This window comes from Lissotriton helveticus, chromosome 7 (genome assembly GCF_964261635.1).
Source record: "Lissotriton helveticus chromosome 7, aLisHel1.1, whole genome shotgun sequence".
Taxonomy (NCBI): Eukaryota; Metazoa; Chordata; class Amphibia; order Caudata; family Salamandridae; genus Lissotriton; species Lissotriton helveticus.
In genome coordinates, this window is record NC_136068.1 from 382,551,158 (window position 1) to 382,573,214 (window position 22,057).

At 44.0% G+C, this 22,057-nt stretch overlaps 1 protein-coding gene across 2 annotated transcripts in view; it reads right to left on the reverse strand.

The window, feature by feature from the left end:
• The window catches only part of ERGIC3 (ERGIC and golgi 3), a 476,385-nt gene that overhangs the window by 342,843 nt on the left and 111,485 nt on the right, over positions 1-22,057 (reverse strand). For both annotated transcript variants that reach the window (XM_078652206.1, XM_078652205.1), the window contains exon 7: positions 11,207-11,264. In XM_078652206.1, the coding sequence (XP_078508332.1) occupies positions 11,207-11,264 (58 nt within the window). The remainder of the gene's footprint in view (positions 1-11,206; positions 11,265-22,057) is intronic.

Genomic DNA, 22,057 nt, shown 5'->3' on the forward strand with positions numbered 1-22,057 from the left:
AAATGCAATCATGAAGGGCGCACTAGTACCTGATTCCTGGAAGGGGGCGGAGGTTGTCCCGATATTCAAAAAGGGGTGTCGGGACAACCCCGCTAACTACAGGCCCATCAGCCTAATTGACTCTTCCCAAAAGGTGGCAGGGAAGGTGATTTTGGGGAGGGTCCTCCAATGGGCAGATGAGCACAAAATACTGTCGGACATCCAGGCGGGTTTCCGCTCAGGTACGGGGACGATAGAACAAGCATTCAGGTTGTTGCTCCTGTATTGGAAGGTGGTGGTGCTGGGCAAGGGCAGTCTTTATCTGGCCTTTATTGACCTGAAGACTGCCTTTGACCTAGTACCGAGGGAGGAGCTATGGAGGGTTCTGCAGGGGCTGGGACTGCCCGCCTATATCCTGTCGCTTCTGATTAAACTTCATTCAGACAACTATGCACAGGTGCGGTGGGGCAAGAATGGGGAGAAAAACAACAAAATTCCAGTGCGTAGGGGTGTCCGCCAGGGTTGTGTGATGGCTCCCACACTATTCTCATTGTATGTGAATGGTGTGGTTGAGCACCTGCTTAAGGAACCTGCAGATGCTCCGTCCCTGGCGGGCACCCGGATCCCCACCCTGCTCTTTGCCGACGATACCCTGCTTATTGCAAAGACACCTCAGGGTCTCCAAAAGCTCCTCACCCGCTTCCAGGAGTTATGCTCCCTTAGGGGCCTGATAATTAACATAGATAAGACCAAATTCCTGACTATGAACCCTCCCAAAAAGCTAGGGCCCCCTCCGGTTCTAAATACCGTTCCCCTGGAGAGGGTCCGTGAGTTTGATTATCTGGGGATTCGCCCCAGTAACTCCATGAGCTGGACCCCACATATCCAAAAGATGTTGCTCAACCACAAAAGGGTGACTGGTGCCCTACTCAGGGAACATCGTTCATCCCCCAAACATTGTATCTCCCCAGCTATAGATATTTTTAAAGCTAGAGGGGTTGCTGCGGCTTTGTATGGGGCGGAGCTGTGGGGCTCCACAAATCTGGAGGTATTAGCCAAGGCAGAAAGTAAATTCCTGAAAGAACTCTTGGTACTCCCATCGAGCACACCTACAGTCCCAGTGCTTCTTGACTTGGGCTGCAAATCAATCGCGGACCAGGCGCGATTACGGCCTCTGCTTTTGTGGGCCCGCCTGTGGAGGGTCCCGGAGCTAGCCTCCTATGCAGCAGGTCTGTCCGAGGTAATTGCAATGGAGGGATGGCATCGAATCAAATGGCTAAGGGACATCAAGAGCCTACTGGTGGAGCTGGGTTTGGAAGACTCCTGGGTTACTCGCTCTGCCCCTCCGAAAGCCACCCTGAAGAAGCTATATTGGGACTGGATAGCCACCAAACTCATTCGCAATCCTCGTCACTGCAATTCGACCGCAGCATTCCTGAGAATCAAAGACGTGGTTGCCTATGAGCCTTATTTGGACCTAATCTCCATTCCCCTGGACAGGGCTCTCTATTTCAAACTCAGAGTGGGCACCTTGCCTTTGGCCAACTTGGTGTCCAGGTGGAGATCTTCATCTTCCCAGTCCTCACCCTTCTGTGCCATGTGCTCGACACGGGTGGAGACGGTGGGACATTTTTCTTCGAATGTCCTGACTATTGTGCCGCAAGGAGGCGTTGGCTAATACCATTGTGCAGGCTCTTAGGTACACGACAGCATCTGGTGGCCCTTCGCATTTTATTGACTGATACATCATTGTTTGTGGTGTTTCAAAGTTTTTAAAATGGGCTTGGGTGATCCGAGCCAAAAGGCTTTCTATTTCAATTTAATTCTCTTTTTAATTATTTATTGCATTTTACTCGATTATTTTAGTAATCATAACTGTATGTTATCATAAGCCTTGAAAATGTATTTTTGTATGTACCGCTTTTAAGATATTTACGTATCGAATTAAAGCTTTTACAACAACAACAACAACAACAAGTAACAGGTGTTATTTATTTTGCTTAGAAATTACACAATTGTCGTATGATGGGCCGCATGAAAAACAAGCCCTTACTATTAACAACAACTGCTTGGGCTGTAGTACACACTCGGAATGTCACTCCCGAGTGTCTCATCATTAACGGGCCCTAATTAGTTTCTCTGTTCCTCAAGAATTTCTACTAAATATTTTGTGCTGCAGTAATCACCAAGTGCTCTAAAGGTTACTTAGATCAGTCACTAGAAATCTTCAAAAAGATTTGCAGGGATATCTGTACTAAAGATAAGCAAGCAAAAGTCCTACATAAAAACCCTTAAAACTCCACTGCATGGGGGCCAGGAGCACTGCCATCACTCAGATTGGAAACGGACCCATTGAAATACTTGCATATAAAGCTATACCATGAAGCTGCAGACTGTATCGAGGATAACATACCAAAAACCCTGCGAACAATCAGCAATGTAAGTTTATTGTTATTAGTTAATAAATACTGTCACAATATTTTACAATTAATACAAATTAAGTGTGCATATTTAAAACTGAAATCCTTTTTTTAATTTTTTTATAAATGATCAGTTTTCTTAAAAGCATTGGTTAACATTTCCACAAAACAGGAAAATATATTGGCCTTCTTTGTAGCGTGTTATTATAAAATGCTTTCACTTCATAAACATTAATACTCTTCAGTTATTATAAAGTGACATGTGCATCAGTTTGAAATTAGCTACTAATTTTGTTCATAAAAATATCCGCTAGTTCAAATGTCAATACCCCACAGCTGTGTCAATATCATATCATTGTCTTTTGCTCACAATATAGGCCAAGTTCCTTTTACTGCTGTAAGCTGCTTGGAATTATGTTTAACTGCTTTATTGTGTAATTGTAGAAACTTTAAAAGTTTGCAGTTTACTGAGGGTCTGTGGGGTCCAGCCTTCTCATGATGGCTGTTCTACATGTGCAAATCCCTCTCTCATTTAATTGGCACTTTAAAAGTATACAGCGTACATTATTTAGTATGGGACATATGCTGACCAAATGCAAGAAATCCTTTTTTTAGGGCACCACATAATCTGCAAGTTTTTGGGCCTTTAGATCTCCATGGCGGTTTATCTGCTAAGGATGGCAGTTCTCCTAACCGTATAGCCAATATTTTTTTCTTGAGATAAGCCAGATAGGTTTGATGTAAATATGTTGCAGGTTGCAATGTGACATATGTTTGAATTGTCATCCAGGCATGGGATCGCCACATGAATATGTTTTTATCAAAACTAGCGAATTAATTTTTGCTGCTTTATTCATCGCTTGGCAAAAAGTGGAATGCGTTAGATTCAAGTCCCATAAGTCACCCGTATTAGTGCGTCAGATTCAAGTCCCATAAGTCACCCGTATTCGATATTTTTAATGATGATCGCAAATATTTATTGTAACTTGAATTCACATAGTTAATCAGGGATTCCCACAAAGCGCTGATTAAAGAGATGGACTAATTGTTTCGAATTTTGTGCATAGATTTAATAAAATGGTATCTTCTTGCTATATTTTGCTGGGTCAACCCAAATTCCAAACGAATTTGAGCAGGAGAAGCATTACAGGGGAGACCAAAGACCTGTTTGTATGTTTTAATTTGTAGTCTATCCAACATTTTGGAATCCTTACCATGCATCACCATATTTGCCTAAGTTAGCGATGGAAGCAATTTTGCTTTGACAACAGAAAGCAGTGGTTGATAGGAGGGGCCATCTAGTTTTGTTTTACAAGTAAACAGAATGAATGTATTAGAGTATTGTTTTTTCTAACCATGTACTGCTGGTGTGTATGAAAGTTAAACTTGTTATCAAAATTGCAGCCTAATTATTTAGAAGTGCTGAATTCTTCTATGATTGCATTACCCAGCTTGATCTTTAGTGAGGGATAGTGATTGTTACCTATAGACATGATTTTAGTCTTAGCAATATTCATTTCCAATTTATTGAGTTTTGTAACATTTTGGAATAAACTGCCTCTCTGGAAGAGTGGCATCGCCAAAAAGGTACTCATACCAAGGTTCCTTTTACTTCTTCACAAACGCTTCTGTGTAGAAACAGATATGGTGTCGAGTTGGGCAACAATAAACATCTGTTATTCAGCGCCAAGATGCCTACAGGTGAACGTGCACTTTACAAATACACATGTTATGTTGAAAGAACTAATATGGGAAGGAAAAAAAAAAACACATAACAAACAGCAAGTCCCTTCCCTTAGCAGAGGGCTAGGTTCACCCACCATAGAACATTACCACTAGTCTGTACAGTTGCAGTAGGTAGTGAGGTGGGTTGGAGAACCTCGTAATGCTGATCTACTATGTCTGAGGGCAGATTTGGTTTAGAAATGTACATTAAACCGGTTATTATCACAATAGTAGGCAAAACATCATGGATCCATACTGCTGCAGACTGCTAGATACTCATGGCACAAAATGATGGAAAGACTGGTGGGGATGGCATACACACAGGGGCCTGCCATTGTGGAGCTTCCCACAATTAGTAAAGTTGTGTGAGGTGATAGACCAACAAAAAGAACCAGCACAGATTTTGAAATGGTGGGAGACCTTTACGATGGTGACATGCTTCACGCAATGCTTTCTCTGCAAGAGAAGTAAGCTATCCCTTTAGGATAATTCCTGACACACAAATCTCAGGATGGTATAGTCTGGGCAAGCGGAAGAGAGGCCCACAGACACACCCTATACTAGAGACAATGATCAAATTAGGTATGGACAGAAGGTTTGTAGCATGAATATTCCCAGCATTAATGGAAACAATTGGCCAGACTGTCCAACAAGGGGATTAAATGTTGCGAGAAACATGGACGCTGCCTTAATGGACTCAGACTGGAGGAAAATGCTGGCATACCTGAAGACAGTATCATGAAACGCCATGTTTAAATCGATTCAGTTCAGTATACTACGCCACACCTATAGAACAACAAACCAATTACACAGGATGTACCCATTGATCCAAGATATATGTTCAAGGTGTCATTCCAAACATGTGGACTGGTACAGATGAACAGGGGCTGCAGAGAACTATCTGGATACTGACAAAAAGTCAAAAGTCACTCATTCTGTAGAGCAGCTGACATTAAACACACATAGCCACTGCCCAATGGTGTGCTCTCCCGAGTTAAAAAAATAAATAAAAAATAAAAATAACAAGTGCAGATTTGCTGACATCACCCTGTCGCTGAACAAAATAAAACTGCCAAGGGTGTGAAAATCGACCCGGACACCACAGATTACGAACTGGAAGGGCAAATTGCTCAAGTAGGCAGAAGCAAAAAGCATGGCATTACTGACAACAGGCCAGGGGAGAGGCATCAACCACCCTCATTGATAGTTTGGGATGCTACACTCACAAAGCTCATGGATAAAGTTTACAATATGCAACCTAAGCTAGGTAGATATAAATTAAATGAGAAATAGGGGAGAGGAGTTGGCCTAACGGCTAGGGCGCTCGACCTCGGACCTGGGGATCTGGGTTCGAGTCTCGCTAACATCGCCAAAACCTCCTGTGATTCTGGGCAAATCACTTAATCTCCCCGTGCCTAAAATGAAAGTGTGTCCTCATGTAACGTAACTGGAAAATATGTAAAGCGCTCTGATACCTGATTCGGTTCGGGTCTAGTTCGCGCTATATAAAACTCTGCAAAAAAAAAAAAATAATAAGAATAGGCTTACCACACACAACCCATCCGAAATTGGGACATTAGACAATTATAATCAATTGTGGGTAGACGCACTGGTGTTAGAGGTCCATGAAACAGAAGAATAACTAGGAGCCATATATGTTCAATGTCTCGCAAGTTACATTTTTGTATATACTGTTATATTCTGTATCAATGTACGAAGCATGTCTTTCCTACCAACAAAATGTTAAAAAGAAATTATAAATAAATTCAAAAAATGTTTTTCAGAGGTCCTTTCTGTTCGGAGAAATTCACAGCACTGAAATTCTTGAACTAAAAGAACAATCTTTTGTTTCTAGGTTAGCTCAGTATACTATATCGGTAGCCTCTACATCAATGGGCTTGAAACATTTTAATGTCACCCCAACCATGTTAAAGAAAACAAGCATTTGCAATGCAATAGGTCTCGCATTTACGAAGTTTAAGCTATTGGCACTGTAATTAACAATGCCTTTTAAAAACAAAAATGAAAGGCACGGTCATTTACAATGCCAATAGCTTAAACTGCTTTAATGCGAGACCTATTGCATTGCAAATGCTTGTTTTTTACACTGCTGGCAGAGGGAGACACTCATCTGTCATAGCAGAGGGGCCGCCCCCGGGGCAGACCTCCCTGTGACAGCTGCTCCACCCCCCCCCCGCGCAGAAAAAAAAATACCCCTTGAACACACTTGGATTTGTAAATTGCACTGTAACATAGATTTACACATTTTACTGCAAGAAACACAGACTTGTCAATTTTACAGAAGCAGTTCAGACTTGCAAGAAAGTGTTCCAGAAGCAACCAGACTTCCCGGGCTCCTGGAGACAAGAGTTTGAAAGTTTCAGTGGCTGGTGGGTGGTGGGAAGGGCAGGCTGGCCACTCCTGCCGCCACTGCCAGGAAGGAACGCATCAGAGCGCAGACACCTCCGCAGCCGACTCAGACATGGGACCCATCAGGAGATGGCTGGCACCCAACGGCACCCCCTGCCCAGGGTCATGAGCGCCCTGTCCCGTTCCCTGAAATTGAGGCAGCAGAGACCGCGCTGCTATGTCACCCGGGATTGCCCTGTCTCTGTACACCTGGCTGCAGCTGGACCTGGGACAGAGCATACCTGAAGCAGGTGAGACACCCCACCCTCTTCACTGTCCTTTGTTTGCAGCGGAGTGTTTTAAATATATTAGCGGGGTTTGACAAGGCAAATATTGCTCAGAATGCGGTTCCTATCGGTGTTTGGTTTTCACATGTGTGCCACCGCCTCGGGGCTGCTGAAAGGGCCGCCTGGCACGTGATTAGATGGTTCACGAGAGGGGCTGGGTCCGGAGCAAACACAGGGACCTTGGCGAACATGCCTGCTGTAGGTCCAAGGAAGGTGGCGGCTCGATCATAGTCTCCTGATAAGGGAACCCCCAGGTCAGCAGTGCTGGACGTCGCACGGAGGCTGCTGCGTAGAAGAATGCACGTGCGTTCACTACAATGCAGCGCATTGATTAAACTTCAGAAACTTCACCTGCTGGAGTTTGAAAGTTCACAGAGGCGGGTGCCGCCTTTGTCATGGAAACCAAGTGGATCAACGGGGAGAGGGGTGTTATATGCAAATAACTATTCTTTGATCCTAAAAGCCTACGAGGGATGGTCTTCCCTTCCTTGTGAGCAAATAGTAGTTTTAGGAGGGGCTTGCAGATAGATGGCTGTACGTGCCTCGCCAAAGAATTACTGCCCAGAGAGGGGTGTTGGTCCTTCCTAAGGTGCGATGCGTAGGTTGTTTGACGGAGGTCACACGTTGAGTATGACACTGGTGGAATCAATAGAGTAGACCAGTTCCAGTGATGTTTTGTGCGAGGCAGCAGCAGCGCGAGCTCTCCCTTGAAGTGACAAAAAACAACAAGTGATGGACTGAATGTGGATCAATGTCACACACTCCCCCAGTCAAAAGATCTGGGCCCATCTCTTTCCCAGACCGGAATCAAGCATCCGAGGTCCGTTCTGGGAAGGACATGGCTTTTGTAGTTCGGACTGGACTGTTCCCATGGGGCAACAGGGTCAGAGCTGATTTGCATATCGCCATTGTCTAACCCAGGGTGGTGTGGAGTGCAAAAAAACGATGGATTTGGGCCCAGATCTTTTGACTGGGGGAGTGTGTGACATTGATCCACATTCAGTCCATCACTTGTTGTTTTTGCAATTGCCGCCCTAAGTGCGCTGGGGATGCCCAGACGTGGGTCCCAGGCACTCCACACCACTTGGAGTCAAGCTAGCCGGGCTGAAGAGAGGTGTTACCTCGAAACCGGTCCGGTCCTCGGATGCTTGATTCCGTTCTGGGAAGGACATGGCTTTTGTAGTTCGGACTGGACTGTTCCCATGGGGCAACAGGGTCAGAGCTGATTTGCATATCGCCATTGTCTAACCCAGGGTGGTGTGGAGTGCAAAAAAACGATGGATTTGGGCCCAGATCTTTTGACTGGGGGAGTGTGTGACATTGATCCACATTCAGTCCATCACTTGTTGTTTTTGCAATTGCCTCCCTTGAAGTGAGGCTCAGCAGCTCCCTCCCACACTGATGAGCAGAGGAGAGTTTCCTCTGAGAGCGGGGGTGTCTTGTGGAGGGGTGGGGCTGCAAGTAGTATGTTTTGGAGACACCTTCTGAACCGAATCCTTGCACACTGCCTCACCCTACTGCTTTCAGTGTGACCGCATTTCAGAACCACAGTTTGGAACAAGGGCGTATTGCAGGCCCTTGTGGCGCAAAGCGAGCCAAACTCTTCGGGGGGGGGGTAACACCTGTAAGCATGGTAAGATAACATGGCAGTCCATGTAAGGTCTTCAGTTCTGTCTTTGCCCTGCGCTGACGACATCTCGAACTGAGCATGTGTGCCAGTTGCCAGGGACATGGGCGGGGCATGGAGCGCACGGCAAGAAGTGACCGGGGCTTCCGTGAGCTGAGGGAGCCCCATGTGTTTCAGCCAGAGTGAAGACAGAAGTCCGACAGGAGACATGAAAAGCCAGCTGCAGAGCAGCGCAGACACCTGGTGAGCGGGGTTGAAAGGGAGGCATGCAGCACATTGCATGGCTTACTAGGACGGAAGGAGGACAGGAGATGGGAACATCGCGGGACTGTTCGTGCGTGTTCACGCGCGCGACCACATATCCAGTCCAGCCTGCAGCCTGCGCGTGCCCATCTCCTGTCTCCCTTGAGAGCCCTTGAAAGATAGTCGACGACAATAGGTCTCGCTGGCGACAGCTCTTTACGCTGCGTCGCCAGGTGCGAGACCTAAAAAACCATTGCCCCTGTAGAACAACAAACATTGGGCCAAAAGTTCCAAGTGATTTAGAGGTAGCGGTGAATCGCTAAATTACAGGTTTAGCGACCACTAAATCACTTTTTCTTCTGAACCAATTTTGTGCTTGAGAAAACCTTTTCTGAATGGCAGAATAGGTTTAGAAATGATTACCGGTTCATACTTTGGAAGGGCATGTTTAGGGTGTTCCTTCCAAATTGCAAAGCTGTAATATATTTATTGATGACTGTGGCTGTGATTTCAGCTGTAAACCACTGATCAATTACAAAATCTGAAGCTGCCAGGTCTGTGGTTTGGTAGCGAGCGCAGAAAATTCAATCCATCATTAAGCGAAGATGAGAGTTGAAAGTACTCTCATTGTGAGCAAGCACAAACAACGGGATGTGTGGTCCCCTAAAGGAAAAAATAAACCACCGCTGACTGCCCTTAGAGACAATTAAGCAAATAGGAAATGTGAACACCCCCCCACACACACACACACACATCTGTTCCTGTAAGGTCAAGTGGCAACAACTCCCAAACTCTTCATAAGAACAAGCTGTGGCAACTGGAGGCCTCTGGCAAAGGCTGTAATTTATAATGCAGTCATCTTACCAACAGCCGGATAAACGCCATCAGGGTCACACTGAGGCAGCAACATTTGCATTAAGGTTTCCATTTACTTTGCATTTTAGAGTCACGTCAGTACTGGGACTTGTTTGCATGTACGCACAAACCGAAGACAAAAGCAGCACTTCCAGTTCGTTGTAAAAGGAAAATGTTCACAAATAAAAGGAACAACGCGGTCTACCAGACGATCGCGGCTTGTAACGGTACTTCTTTATTTAGAAATGCATTTATCCATAGTTCTCTTTGCCCAACTAAGGGGAATCCGAGTCATTTACATGACAACAAACGAGGGCAAACATTTCACCGGCGACAATGGACTGGAGATGGACAAAATAGTTGCCGGTAGAGGCCTGGTAGTATCACACACACACCTACCTCGCCCCATTCTAGGACAGATCAGTAATACTGATGAGACTTCTCCAAGCTTTGCGACGAGCACCCTCTAGTGGCCAGTTTCAAAAACACACAAATTTTTTTAAATGAATCTTGCAAATAATTTCGACGATTTTGAACTAACAGTTTATACAAGGAATTGTTGCTACTGCTTAGATCTGATAAAGGATTATTGTGGGCAAACGTGAGTGTACTGTACACCTGTGTCATAGAGGTGGCACGGTACCCTAAGCCATAACATGTCGGAGAAAAGGTACAGAAAAAGAAGTGGAATGAAAAAACGAATGCTAGCAGAAGTTTAGAAAATAAAGAGAAAAGGGTGAGATGTAGAAAGATCAAGTTTGGAAAAGTCTCTAAGAAGGGGGCTCCCTCGGAGTCTTAGTCCTTGCCCGCTCACAATCAGTATTCAGAAAATTGAGCGGTATTCTTATTCTAAAAGTGGCCCACATATGCAGTCCCCCCTTATGCCCAGACCCAGTTTTCTACAAAGAGACCCAGGAAGCAAACTCCCAAAGGATAGTCTCTTTAGGACCACATACCCTTGATCAAGTTCATGTGCGAGATCACCAGCGCTGTACAGACATATGTTCTGCAGTTATTGCTACACAGTCTGCTCCAAAACAGCATTCTGGATTATAAAACAATCTGCCTGGTTCTGCGACTTTGTCACATTTCTTCAGGATAAGGTGGCTGAGGTGGTTGCCAAGAACACCGCAGTTACGTAACCTGGAAATACAAAGTGTGTTTTGATTTTGAAAGTTCTGAAAGCCTAGCATGCGCCTCTAAGGAATCAAATAAAGAGACTTAAGTCCTGCCTGATGTCAACCTATTCAAACCAAATAAGTGTTACGTTGTGTGGTTGCAAAGTTAAGCAAAGAGGGTAAGAAAGAGAAACACAGCAGAAGATAACCACCCAATCAACCCTTTACAACTGGCCCTTCAAGAGACAACTGCAGTTTCAGTACGTCCTAGTACAAGGAAATTTTCAAGGAAGGTAGAGGCACACAAGGATGCATAGAAAGATAGCTTGGTTGGGTGGGGGTGGACAATGAGGCCAAACATTTGCCTTTAAATGGACTACATGACAATCTGTGCCTATACTTTCCATTGCAACGTATGAATTAGCAGTTATGGAATTAAGGGGGGGCAGAAAAAAATAAGCTTTCTTCAGGGTTGAGTGAATATAGCGGACGCAGCATGCCATGCAGACAAAAGTAACTTTAGGAACAGAATTAATACTTTACCATGCACATGGGCCTGCTGAAAGCTTTTCCCGGGTGCAAAGTGGAAATTTCCTGCTACCTGTAGAACACATAAATTTGAGCACATTACTTTACCTACGCACATTATGAAACAGAAATCGGTTCTCCCTTTTATTCCAGAATGGAATATCAGTATTATACTCGTAGTTTATAATATTGAGTCAAAATAAAGCATCTGTTCAGCATAAAAGCAAATTAAGAAGCAAATAGTTCATCCTAATGTGTAAGACAATACAGCCCGTGCAAGAGATAGGACTGACGTGCATTCGACCATTTAATACAACTACAAAAAAAGAGGAGTGCAATATCCATCCAAATTAATGGAAAACGAAAAGTAATTATAATCTTAAGACCTCAGAGATCTTTGTTTTGTCGACCACACAACTAACAAAAGGATACAAAACATTTGCCTATCCAGAGATTCTTAGGGGTGCCTCACAAACCAGGGCATTCCAAATACATTTTAGTCACATGATTTGTTTAACAAAACATTTTTGCAGAGTTCAGGAAAATATGGACGTCAAAACGAGTGATGTTGAAAACTTAAGTCTTTTTGTCAAATCCCCCTATTTAGTGAGAGAAGAACAGAAAAAAATAAGTGGTTTACTCACCTCCATTCCATCTGTTTTTTTTTTTTAAATAGGACAGCCACCTCATCCGGTTGCCCTATTTTTTTGTGCCTTCTTTCAGTGAGACCTGTCATTTCCATTCTTACCTACCCTCATAACTCCATTTTCTTTTACAAGGACAGTCCTCTAGCTATTGTCTTAGAATGGTACATGAGAATCCCACATAACACATACACAGAACCTATACATTTAACATATTAGTTCACAACTTATCTAAGTAATTATGTGGGACAGCACTGAAATCAATGAGATGCAGAGTTCTAAGCCTCCACTCTCCTGAGAGGCCACCATATCTCTCAAGTTCACAGCAGAAGTGTAAAAGGAGCGTAAACACAACGTTTTATAGAGGAGACATGGTCACTTGATAATCTATGAAAAAACCAAGCTAGAGAATAGTGGTTAGGAGTAAACACATTTTGTTCTCCACCAAACTTTCAAAGATTGGTGGAGAACAAAATGTGATTGGCGGAGCTTTGAATTTACTCTAGCAAGTGGTACATGAATTAAACAGGCAAATGAGGAATTACCTTACTGAATTAGGCCCCAGAGATTTGCTTTGTCTACTCTGAATTTCTCTATGGACTAGATATCTAAACAATAGGTAACTGCATGGGTGGAAATTTCTGGAATTCTGGTGCTACAAGTGTTAATGCCCAAATTTAACAGTGGCACATTCCTCGTAAATGGCTACACGCAAGAGCCATTGCGAAGTTAGATATAGAGAAAGATGGAGGATTGTGCCCTCATACGTGAAATGAGAAACAGGCCAGTGAAAGATAGCAGACACATGTTTCGCCCTAGTGGTCCATTGACCGTGGGCTTTTTCAAGGCAAAGCTTTGTTGTGTATAGAAGTAATCTTCATGTTTCTCGGAGAGGACGGTGTATAATCTCTGCGGTCCCGGAACAAAAAAGTTTCTCATTTCACGTATGAAAATCCAAATAAAAATAAAGCACGGAAAAACACCAGAAAGTGGATTGACTATTATTCCGGACTAACATTGATAAATCAAGAGGGCACAATTCTCCATCTTTCTCTAGATCTCTAAACAATACTGCTCCCGTAAAGTGTGCCATGTCCTCCATGTTGCATCTTTGCAGATGTCCGCAAGCGATACTACTGAAGAATTTTCCCGACATAGCCCCAGTCAATCTAGGAATATAAAGACTTTGAAGGAGCAGCCTGCTTGACGGAAGGTTATATAGGCTGGAATAAGTATTGCCAATGGCACATTGTCCCCTTATTGCATTATGTTCACCACATACGGCCCAAGACTCCAAGTTAGAATGGAAATCTTCTTGCCTAAAATACTTAAGAAGTGAATTTAAAAAAGACTTAGCAGAAACAATCTCACATAATATTATTCAAAATACTAAATATTTTGGAAGCATGGTTCCCTAAATTTAATACTTGTTGGGGTTGCATTGAAACTGTTAAAAGGATGGTTGCCACCCAAATAAATTGTATTCTCAGAAAACTATCTCTTTAGTTGCGCGGCAATTTTCATAAAAACATTCATACTTTTATCTCCAACATCATTAGAAAGGATAAAGGCACGGATATCTTTAAGCAAGCTTAAGGTTAATAAGTTTACACGAGGTGTAGGGATACCCAACCTTAATAACTATCAAACAGCTTTCCTTGCAAACAAGCTATCAATTGGTTAAAACCAGAACTTCCCCTCCCCCTGCCCCCATGGGTTGACATGGAAACAGACTTGGTTAATCCATTACGTTTGCCAAACTTACTATGAAGCAACTGAATGTTCATGCCTCGTACTAGATCCTTAAGGACACCATCTCAGCAATATATTTCCTTGATAGATGCTTCCAATATAGGTTTTACAAAAATATAATCGGATCACTCTCCAATTTGGTTTAATCCTCATATCTCAATGATACTTGAGCCCATGTTTTGGGAGCTATGGGCAAAATCGAGCATTCTCCTCAAAGGCCGGGGTATCCCCGATTCCACACTTTCTTTCGACACGAGTTCTGAGAAATACAATCCCCCCAATTCAGAACTCTAATATTTCTTAAAAGTTAATGCTGCTATTCGAAAACTGGGAAATTACATCCTTCTGATTGTACACAATTCCCTATCTTCATTTATAGGAAAGGACATATTACATCCACAATAAACAAACTCCTAAAGAAATGAACTCATCCGAGTAGCTCTCATATTCAAATCAAGAGGCAAGACGCTTGTGTATCTAACAACATTTCTCCACCAACACAGGCAACGTGGATCAAATATGGGATAATAACACTAGATATTAAATATCCCCCTTAAGATCCCAGTCAAAATTTTGGATGATAGGTGGGACTTTTTGGACAGCCACGAGATTACACAAATTAGATTTGATAGATTCAAACCTTTGTTGGCACTGTAAAGACTCTGTAAGAGACTTTAAACGCCTTATTTTCCACTGTAAATACATTAGTTCCTACTAGGACCACTGTGAGCGCACCCTAAATCGATCTTCCATACCACCCTGAATCTTAATTTTGTGACGGTCACTTTGGGTCCCTCAACAAGTGTTCCACATTACCCTCCTCAGCAAATAAGACTTTCATTTATTGGACTTGTGTAAAAACCATACTCGCAGGTTGGAAGTATCACAAAGATATTTCGCATCACGAATGGTGGGCCTGGGTCTGTTCCATGAGAAATTTGGACAATATAATGCATAATGACAAATGTACTGTTTCTTCCTCTAGGTACCAATGGAACAGTTTGGAAGCATATCTACAAACAGTAAAACCACTATGACCTATCCTTCTCATTTCATTCTCATAAGAACTCCGTATGCATCTCTCTTGTGTCTTACCCACATTTCTGATAAATTTAGATCACAAATGCATTATGAGCATCCTTTCCCGTTTTCTCTACATCTTTCTCTGTCTCCTCATGTTATGCCCCTCTTAGTTATCTCTATTCTCTCAAATTTTTCATCGAGGATATATAATTGACATGCAACTTACGCCTATCAGTATGTTACACTACTCAGATGTACGAATCCTGCCATGCATCATGTTTTCTTGTTTAGTTTGCTTTTTGATATACTTCAGCAGAAATTTATTGAAATAAAAATAAATAAATAGTCTGTCCCATGCTGAGGTGGACAAACGTGCAAACAGCTATACAAATGACCTAAAACACCCAGTTCTGCTGATGCAGAACGTAAGGCATCTTCCTGTATCCCTCATCTCTGGTGGCAAACATCTTCCATTAGTCGGACGTGGCAAGAATTGTGGAGGACTGTCAAATGATTAATCTAGAAATTGTCAGAACTTTGGAAACAGACATTGGCTTTGTAGTAAGGATTCCTTTGTTGACCTCCTCTTGCTTATAGCAAACAACAGCCACCTGCAAATCTGCTAGTGTCTGGCTAAAGTTCCACTTAAAAAAAAAAACAATGTGGCTTTCCTTCTAAACTTGATTAGATTATTCATAAACTTTAAGAAAATCACAGACTTTCTTCCTTCGACACAACTTTCACTGAAATGCTTAAAACAATGTTACTTATTTTGTACGCATACCAATTTTTGCATAGTTGTTATTAATGAATGTTATAAATGTCTGTCCCTGATCTTTTCTGCACAATATCTTTTACCAATTTATTGGGATTTAGGATTTCAAAATCCTGCGGCGTACCCAGATCTACCTTTCATCATTTGGTATGGGAGTGTCCTCAAATGGTAGCGTACTTCGAGCAAGTTCTATACAGGTCACACACAAAAGCTGCTGGTAGGATAGATTAATCCCCTCTCAAGAGCAAGTTGACGATTTGCAGGAAGGCATTAGTGCAGTCTAGGATCATCACAAGGGGGTGGTGCAGCTGGGCCTCCTCTAGATAGGGCCACACACTTCAATTGACAACATATGGGGAAAAACATAGTAGAAAGGCGAGATCTAGGTCTAATCATTACCCTGTGATTCCAATTTCAGCTCTAGAGGTTCTTTACAACCACTGAGGTCCATGTTTGTCCTGTGGGGAGAAGTAGAAGGATGGCCCTTTCTATGAAATGCTATTCTGCAGTATATGCACCCGGTCATACGGATGGTGCTATACTCTGTGCCTTCCTCCTCCTGTTCAAACATTTACAAAGCCAATCATTCAATAGCAAAACAATTTCAGTGTTCACAGGCAGGTATGCAGGCACAAAGGTAGATTGGATGATTTGGGGAGAACAGGGCAGAGAGGAGGAAGTGTTGGTTTTGGGAGGACATGGGTGATGTCACTTCAGTGTACATTGTATATTAATGTGACAATTATCACTGGGCTACTTTCCAGGTGCCACAAATTAAAACATGCAAATAATATACATAGTGCTTCATGCTAGTGTCCAATTGTGTCTAAGCACACCTTTATTTGTGTGTGCAATTGTTATAGGTACTGAGTTAAAGTGCTAGGTAGAGATATCTATGTCATGGATTTGAATCAAGAAAGAGCCAGTCAACTTTTCATCCTTCCCAGGTCAAAAGGGATTTTTGGGTTAGAGAGCCCCACCAAAATATTTTGCCCCGGGACCCAAAAAAGGTTGCGACTGCACTGCTACTGCCACTGACCCTAGTGATGCATAAAATAAAGTTTGGAACCACCCCCTCCATTCGAGATTGGATCAGGGGCCCTGATGAATAGTCAAAAGCTGCAGAAAGTATATTGTTCCATGTCAGGAGTGTTGCTAAGTTTCTGTAAGTTTTGAGAGATTGAAAGGAATTCATGCAGGCCCCAATGTTTCTACAGAATGACAAGAATCCCTGAAAAATCTATTCACCTTTCGTGAGAGGGTATGTATTCACGAAAAAAAGTTAATTCTGTGTCCAGTCATTACTGATGGGCCCACTAACCGTTGTTCTATACCAGATGCAATATGTATAATGATAAATCATGTTAAGTAATTGCCTACAATTGGTTGCATAGTCTTATTTCTGGTGACACACTGCACTGGACATATGTTGGTGGCAATCGCCCATGATGTTATGTTAATTGATTATGTGCATGTTTGTATTTGAAAAAAAGTATGAGAACTGTGTACCAAAATATTATTTACAGCCCCTGCTTCTACCCCTCTAGCATATTTAAGGTTTTGAATTCCATTGGTAAGGAGCACTGTAATTTAGAAGCCCTTTTAACCTACCTCCATTTGAGTTCAGCTCCCAGGTCACCTATACAATGCAGCACTACAAACTAAATCTACCCATGGCACATATTGCAAATGAAGATGGATATCGAAAAAGGGTTCCTGGGCTAAAAAAGCTTAAGATGTCTGTTAGGCAGAGAGAGGCCTAACAGTCTAAAGATCCATGTACCAAAATACTGTTTCATCTAATATTTTACCGTCATATGGGGACGAGAAGAATGAGAAAAGAAAACAGACATTTTCCTGCTCATGTCATTGAAATCACAACTCCTGGATACCAGTGCCTGCTGCCCAAGTATTGCTATTTCTTGTTTACATATAATCAACAAAAAGAACCGGGGGTCTAAAGGCCAATATTGTGGCGAGCTAACCTTAACTTCACAATGGTAAGTTAGTACCCAAGTTACCGGGAAAGCCCAAGAAAAAGAACTCATACATGGGAAAGAACACTAAAGTGATAAGTGGTAAGATCCAAACTCCTAGCTCTGGATTGCCATCAACTAAACCTTGTGATCAGTATTATCATTTGGTCATCCAGTTGTAGAAATGGTAAGTCCCTTGATCATCGAGACATATTACCATTCAAACACTCGTGGGCTGGATCATGCCCACAATCACTTTAGGACCACAATTGAACAGCTGGATCGTTGATAGCTAAAGAGATGGTAAAGTGCAGTGCGGAAAAAATATATGTGGTGAGTTAAAATAGAATAATGTGTCCAAAGTGAATGCAAGTTTAATGGAGATATGGGCACATCCCCAGATTAAAAACAGAACAGTGCAAACGGCAGTTTAAATAAATGACTGCCAAAAAAGGGCCAACATGTTTCAGCCAAACGGACAAATGATCCCTCGGCTTTCGTCAGGGCCTCTGCTCTCAAAACCTTGCTACTGCATCCAAACGTGTTGATTCAAAAAATATGTAAACGTGAAAACAATCAATTAAAGGTTGGAATAAATACAACCTGTAGTGTACTAATCCTCCGTATCAGTGAATGCAGATGGCATCTGCAACAGATTTAAACAGAACAAAATTAACAATATACACTATAAACGTGTTCTTCCTATGTATGGTTCATACAAGAAAATAATAATGTAATAAATGCTTAGAAGTTCTGACCCAGCTTGACCGGGGACTGGACCTCACCTCACCTGAACCGTGCTCAGGTTATCGAGGCCCAGCTCTGTGAAGAGAGAAGGCAGATAAAGGGAAGACATATAGAGCTACTAATAAGCACTCCCTCTATTTCCTCAAATATATTTATCCCTTAGTCAAAAGCTCATCCTCATCCACTTGGGGTAAAATTAAGGGTAACTGACTGGTGCCTCGTCCAACACAACAGGTACCACAACACAGCTTCAGTCAAACTACTAAGTAAAATAAACACTTATTCTGTAATATTTTGCTGAAATGGCAAGTGCCCTGATAATATGTAACATGAGGGCTCTGTCTACATCTTCCAAAATAGTTGTAAAACTCGTTTGCCAAACAACCCATCACCTATGTGCCTTACTAGAATGCTAGTGTAATAATCACATATTATCAATGTTTGTTGTTGAATGTAAGTCCGATATCTAGGTCTGCTCTTATGGTCCCCCAAAAAGCTTACAATCCAACTAACCAGAAGATCGATATAGCTGCCAAGCAGTCTGGCCCTCCTACCTGACCGTCGATGCCTCAAGACTGACCTGAGTCTTGGGGAAGGCAAAAGACCGCGTCCGTGACACGTTCCGTGACATGTTTAAAAAGAAGAGCTTAAGGGACTATTTTCTCCACCGCACCCCTTCTATAACACAGCTTGGTTATGTTCAGTGCCCACTGTAAATGTCTAAAGATCAATGTTGTGGGAAATCGGGGCAAGAGTTGAATAAAAACGCCTTACTCTGTAAGCAAGTCCAATGATTGCACTCAGGACTCCTGCCTTGTTCGATAAAACCCGCTGCGACAACGCGGAAGTGTTCGGACTACAAAGTGATGTCATTACTGTGACGTTTGTAGTTCCGACATACGATCTTTAATGGTCAAGTCAAGTCAGAGAATTTATATAGCGCACTACATACCCAGAGGGTCTCAAGGCGCTTAGGGAGGGGTGGGGGATTACTTGTCAAATATCCACGTTTTAAGTTGCTTTCTGAATGCTAGGTGGTTCTGGGTAAGGCGAAGGTAAGTGGGAAGTGAGTTCCAGGTTTTAGCTGCCAGGTAGGAGAAGGATCTACCTCCCATGGTGGTTTTGTTGATGCGAGGTACAGTGGCAAGGGCTTGGTTGGAAGATCGTAGTTGGCGGGAGGGGGTGTAGAAGGACAGTCGTGTGTTGAGGCATTCTGGTCCGATTTCGTAGAGTGCTTTGTGTGTGTGGGTTAGGAGCCGGAAAGTGATCCTCTTATTGACGGGAAGCCAGTGGAGGTTTTTCAGGTGACCAGATGTGTTCATTACGCGGGATGTCTAATATGATCCTGGCTGAGGCGTTTTGGATTCGTTGGAGTTTTTTCTGGAGTTAAGCGGTAGTACCGGCATAGAGGGTGTTTCCGTAGTCCAGTCGGCTCGTGACAAGAGCGTGGGTGACCGTTTTCCTAGTTTCGGTGGGGATCCAACGAAATGTTTTTTTGAGCATGCGAAGAATGTTGAAGCAGGATGAGGAGACGGCGTTGACTTGTCTGTTCATTGAAAGTGAGGAATCCAGGATGACGCCTAGGTTCCGTGCGTGGTCTGTCGGGATGGGTGCTTTTCCAAGGGCTTCTGGCCACCAAGAGTCGTCCCATGCGGAGGGGGAGGTACCTAAGATGAGGACTTCTGTTTTATCTGAGTTCAGTTTCAGACGGCTGTGTTTCATCCATTCGGCAACTTCTTTCATTCCTTCGTGTAGGTTAGTTTTGGCGGTGCTAGGGTCATTGGTGAGTGATAGGATCAGTTGAGTGTCATTCCGCGTAGGAGATGATGTTGAGGTTGTGTTGGCGGGCGATGGCCGCGAGGGGGCTCATGTATACGTTGAAAAGGGTGGGGCTGAGTGAAGATCCTTGTGGTACGCCGCAGATGACTTCAGTGGCCTCTGACTTGAATGGTGGAAGGCGGACTCTCTGGGTTCTTCCGGTGAGGAACGAGGTGATCCATTCTAGTGCTTTTCCTTGGATTCCGATGTTTCTGAGGCGCTGTAGAAGGGTGCTATGGCAGACTGTGTCGAAGGCTGCAGAGAGGTCGAGGAGGATGAGGGCGACTGTGTCTCCATTGTCCAGTAGAGTTCGAATGTCGTCTGTTGCTGCGATGAGGGCTGTCTCAGTGCTGTGTTTTGCTCGGAAGCCGGACTGTGAGGAGTCGAGGGATTTGTTGGCTTCGAGGAAGGCGGCGAGCTGGTTGTTGACAGCTTTCTCGATGACTTTGGCCGGGAATGGAAGGAGCGAGATGGGGCGGTAATTTTTGAGTTCGGTGGGGTCCGCTGTGGGTTTTTTCAGAAGGGCGCTGAGTTCAGCGTGTTTCCAGCTTTCCGGGAAGGTGGCGGAGTTGAAGGAGCAGTTGATGACGTCACGGAGGTGCGGTGCTATGATGGAGTCTGCTTTGTTGAAGATGTGGTGAGGGCATGGGTCTGTGGGGGATCCTGAGTGGATGGAGTTCATCAGGCGGATGGTGTCCTCAGTGGAGATTGGGTTCCAGTCATTAAGGATGTTCGAGGGGGGTGAAGGTTCAGCAGATGGTTGGGTGGGTTGGTCTCCGGGTTGGTTGTCGAAGCTGTTGTGGATGTCTGCAATTTTGTTGTGGAAGAATGAAGCTAGGGAGTCGCAGAGGGCTTGAGAGGGGGTGATGTCGTTGGAGTTGGCTGAGGGATTGGTAAATTCCTTGACGATGTTGAAAAGTTCCTTGCTGTTGTGGGCGTTGTTATCTAGTCGATCCTTGAAGGCGGTTTTCTTGGCCTTTCGGATCAGTTGGTGGTGTCTGCGGGTGGCGTTTTTGAAGGCGTCCTTGGTGCTGGTGGTTGGGTCTTTTTTCCAGGCCTTCTCAAGGGAGCGGCAGAGTTTCTTGGACTTCTTAAGATCATCGTTGAACCATGAGGCCTTCTTGCTGCCAAGTTTGCTTTGTCGTTTTTTCAGTGGTGCTAGGATGTCGGCGCTGTTGGATAACCATAGGGTGAGGTTGGTGGCGGCTTGGTCGGGGTTTAAGGAGTGGGCTGGGGGGTTTAGAAGAAGCGATGAGGAGATCTGGTCGATGGTGATTTTGTTCCAGTTTCTTTGCAGAGTTAGTTGGGGGTGGTTGTTGGGTTTGGGCTTGTTGTAGGTAAAGTGAACGCAGCTGTGGTCAGTCCAGAGGAGAGCCGTAGTGTGGCTGAAGGAGACATGATTGCTGGAGGTGAAGATAGGGTCGAGAGTGTGACCTGCGATGTGGGTGGGGGAAGTGACCAGTTGTTTAAGTCCGAGGTTGGCGAGGTTGTCCAAAAGGGTGGTGGAGTTGCGGTCGTTGTTCTTTTCAAGGTGAAAATTGAGGTCTCCCAGAAGGATGTAATCTTTGGAGGGGAGCGCGTGTGGAGTGATGAAGTCCGTGATGTCCTCACTAAATTGTGCGCGGGGTCCTGGTGGCCTGTAAAGGAGGGTGCCTCTGAGTGTGGTCTTGGGGTCGATGTGGATCTGGAAGTGAAGGTGTTCGGAGTTGGCGAGATTGACGTCAGAGCTGGTTGAGATGTGGATGGATTTTTTATGGACGATAGCGATTCCTCCTCCTGTGTGGCCGGTACGGTCCTTGCGTATGATCTTATAATCTTCTGGGATGGCAATGGTGATGTCTGGGGCGGAGGAGGCGTTCATCCATGTTTCTGTTAGGAAGGCGACGTCCGGAGAGATGGTGTCTAGTAGGTTCCATAGGTCAATGGCGTGCCTGTGGACCGATCGGGTGTTGAGCAAGATGCATTGTAGGTGGTTGGGGTCGGGAATCTGAGGTGTGATCGTAGCGGAGTTGGTGACGGTGCCGATGAATTTGCAGGAGTAGCATGAGAAAGGTCCATGGGTGTGTCCAGGAGCGGCTTGGACGCAGTTGGGGGAGCGGCCGGGGTTAAGGGCTAGGAGGGTGGTGGCATC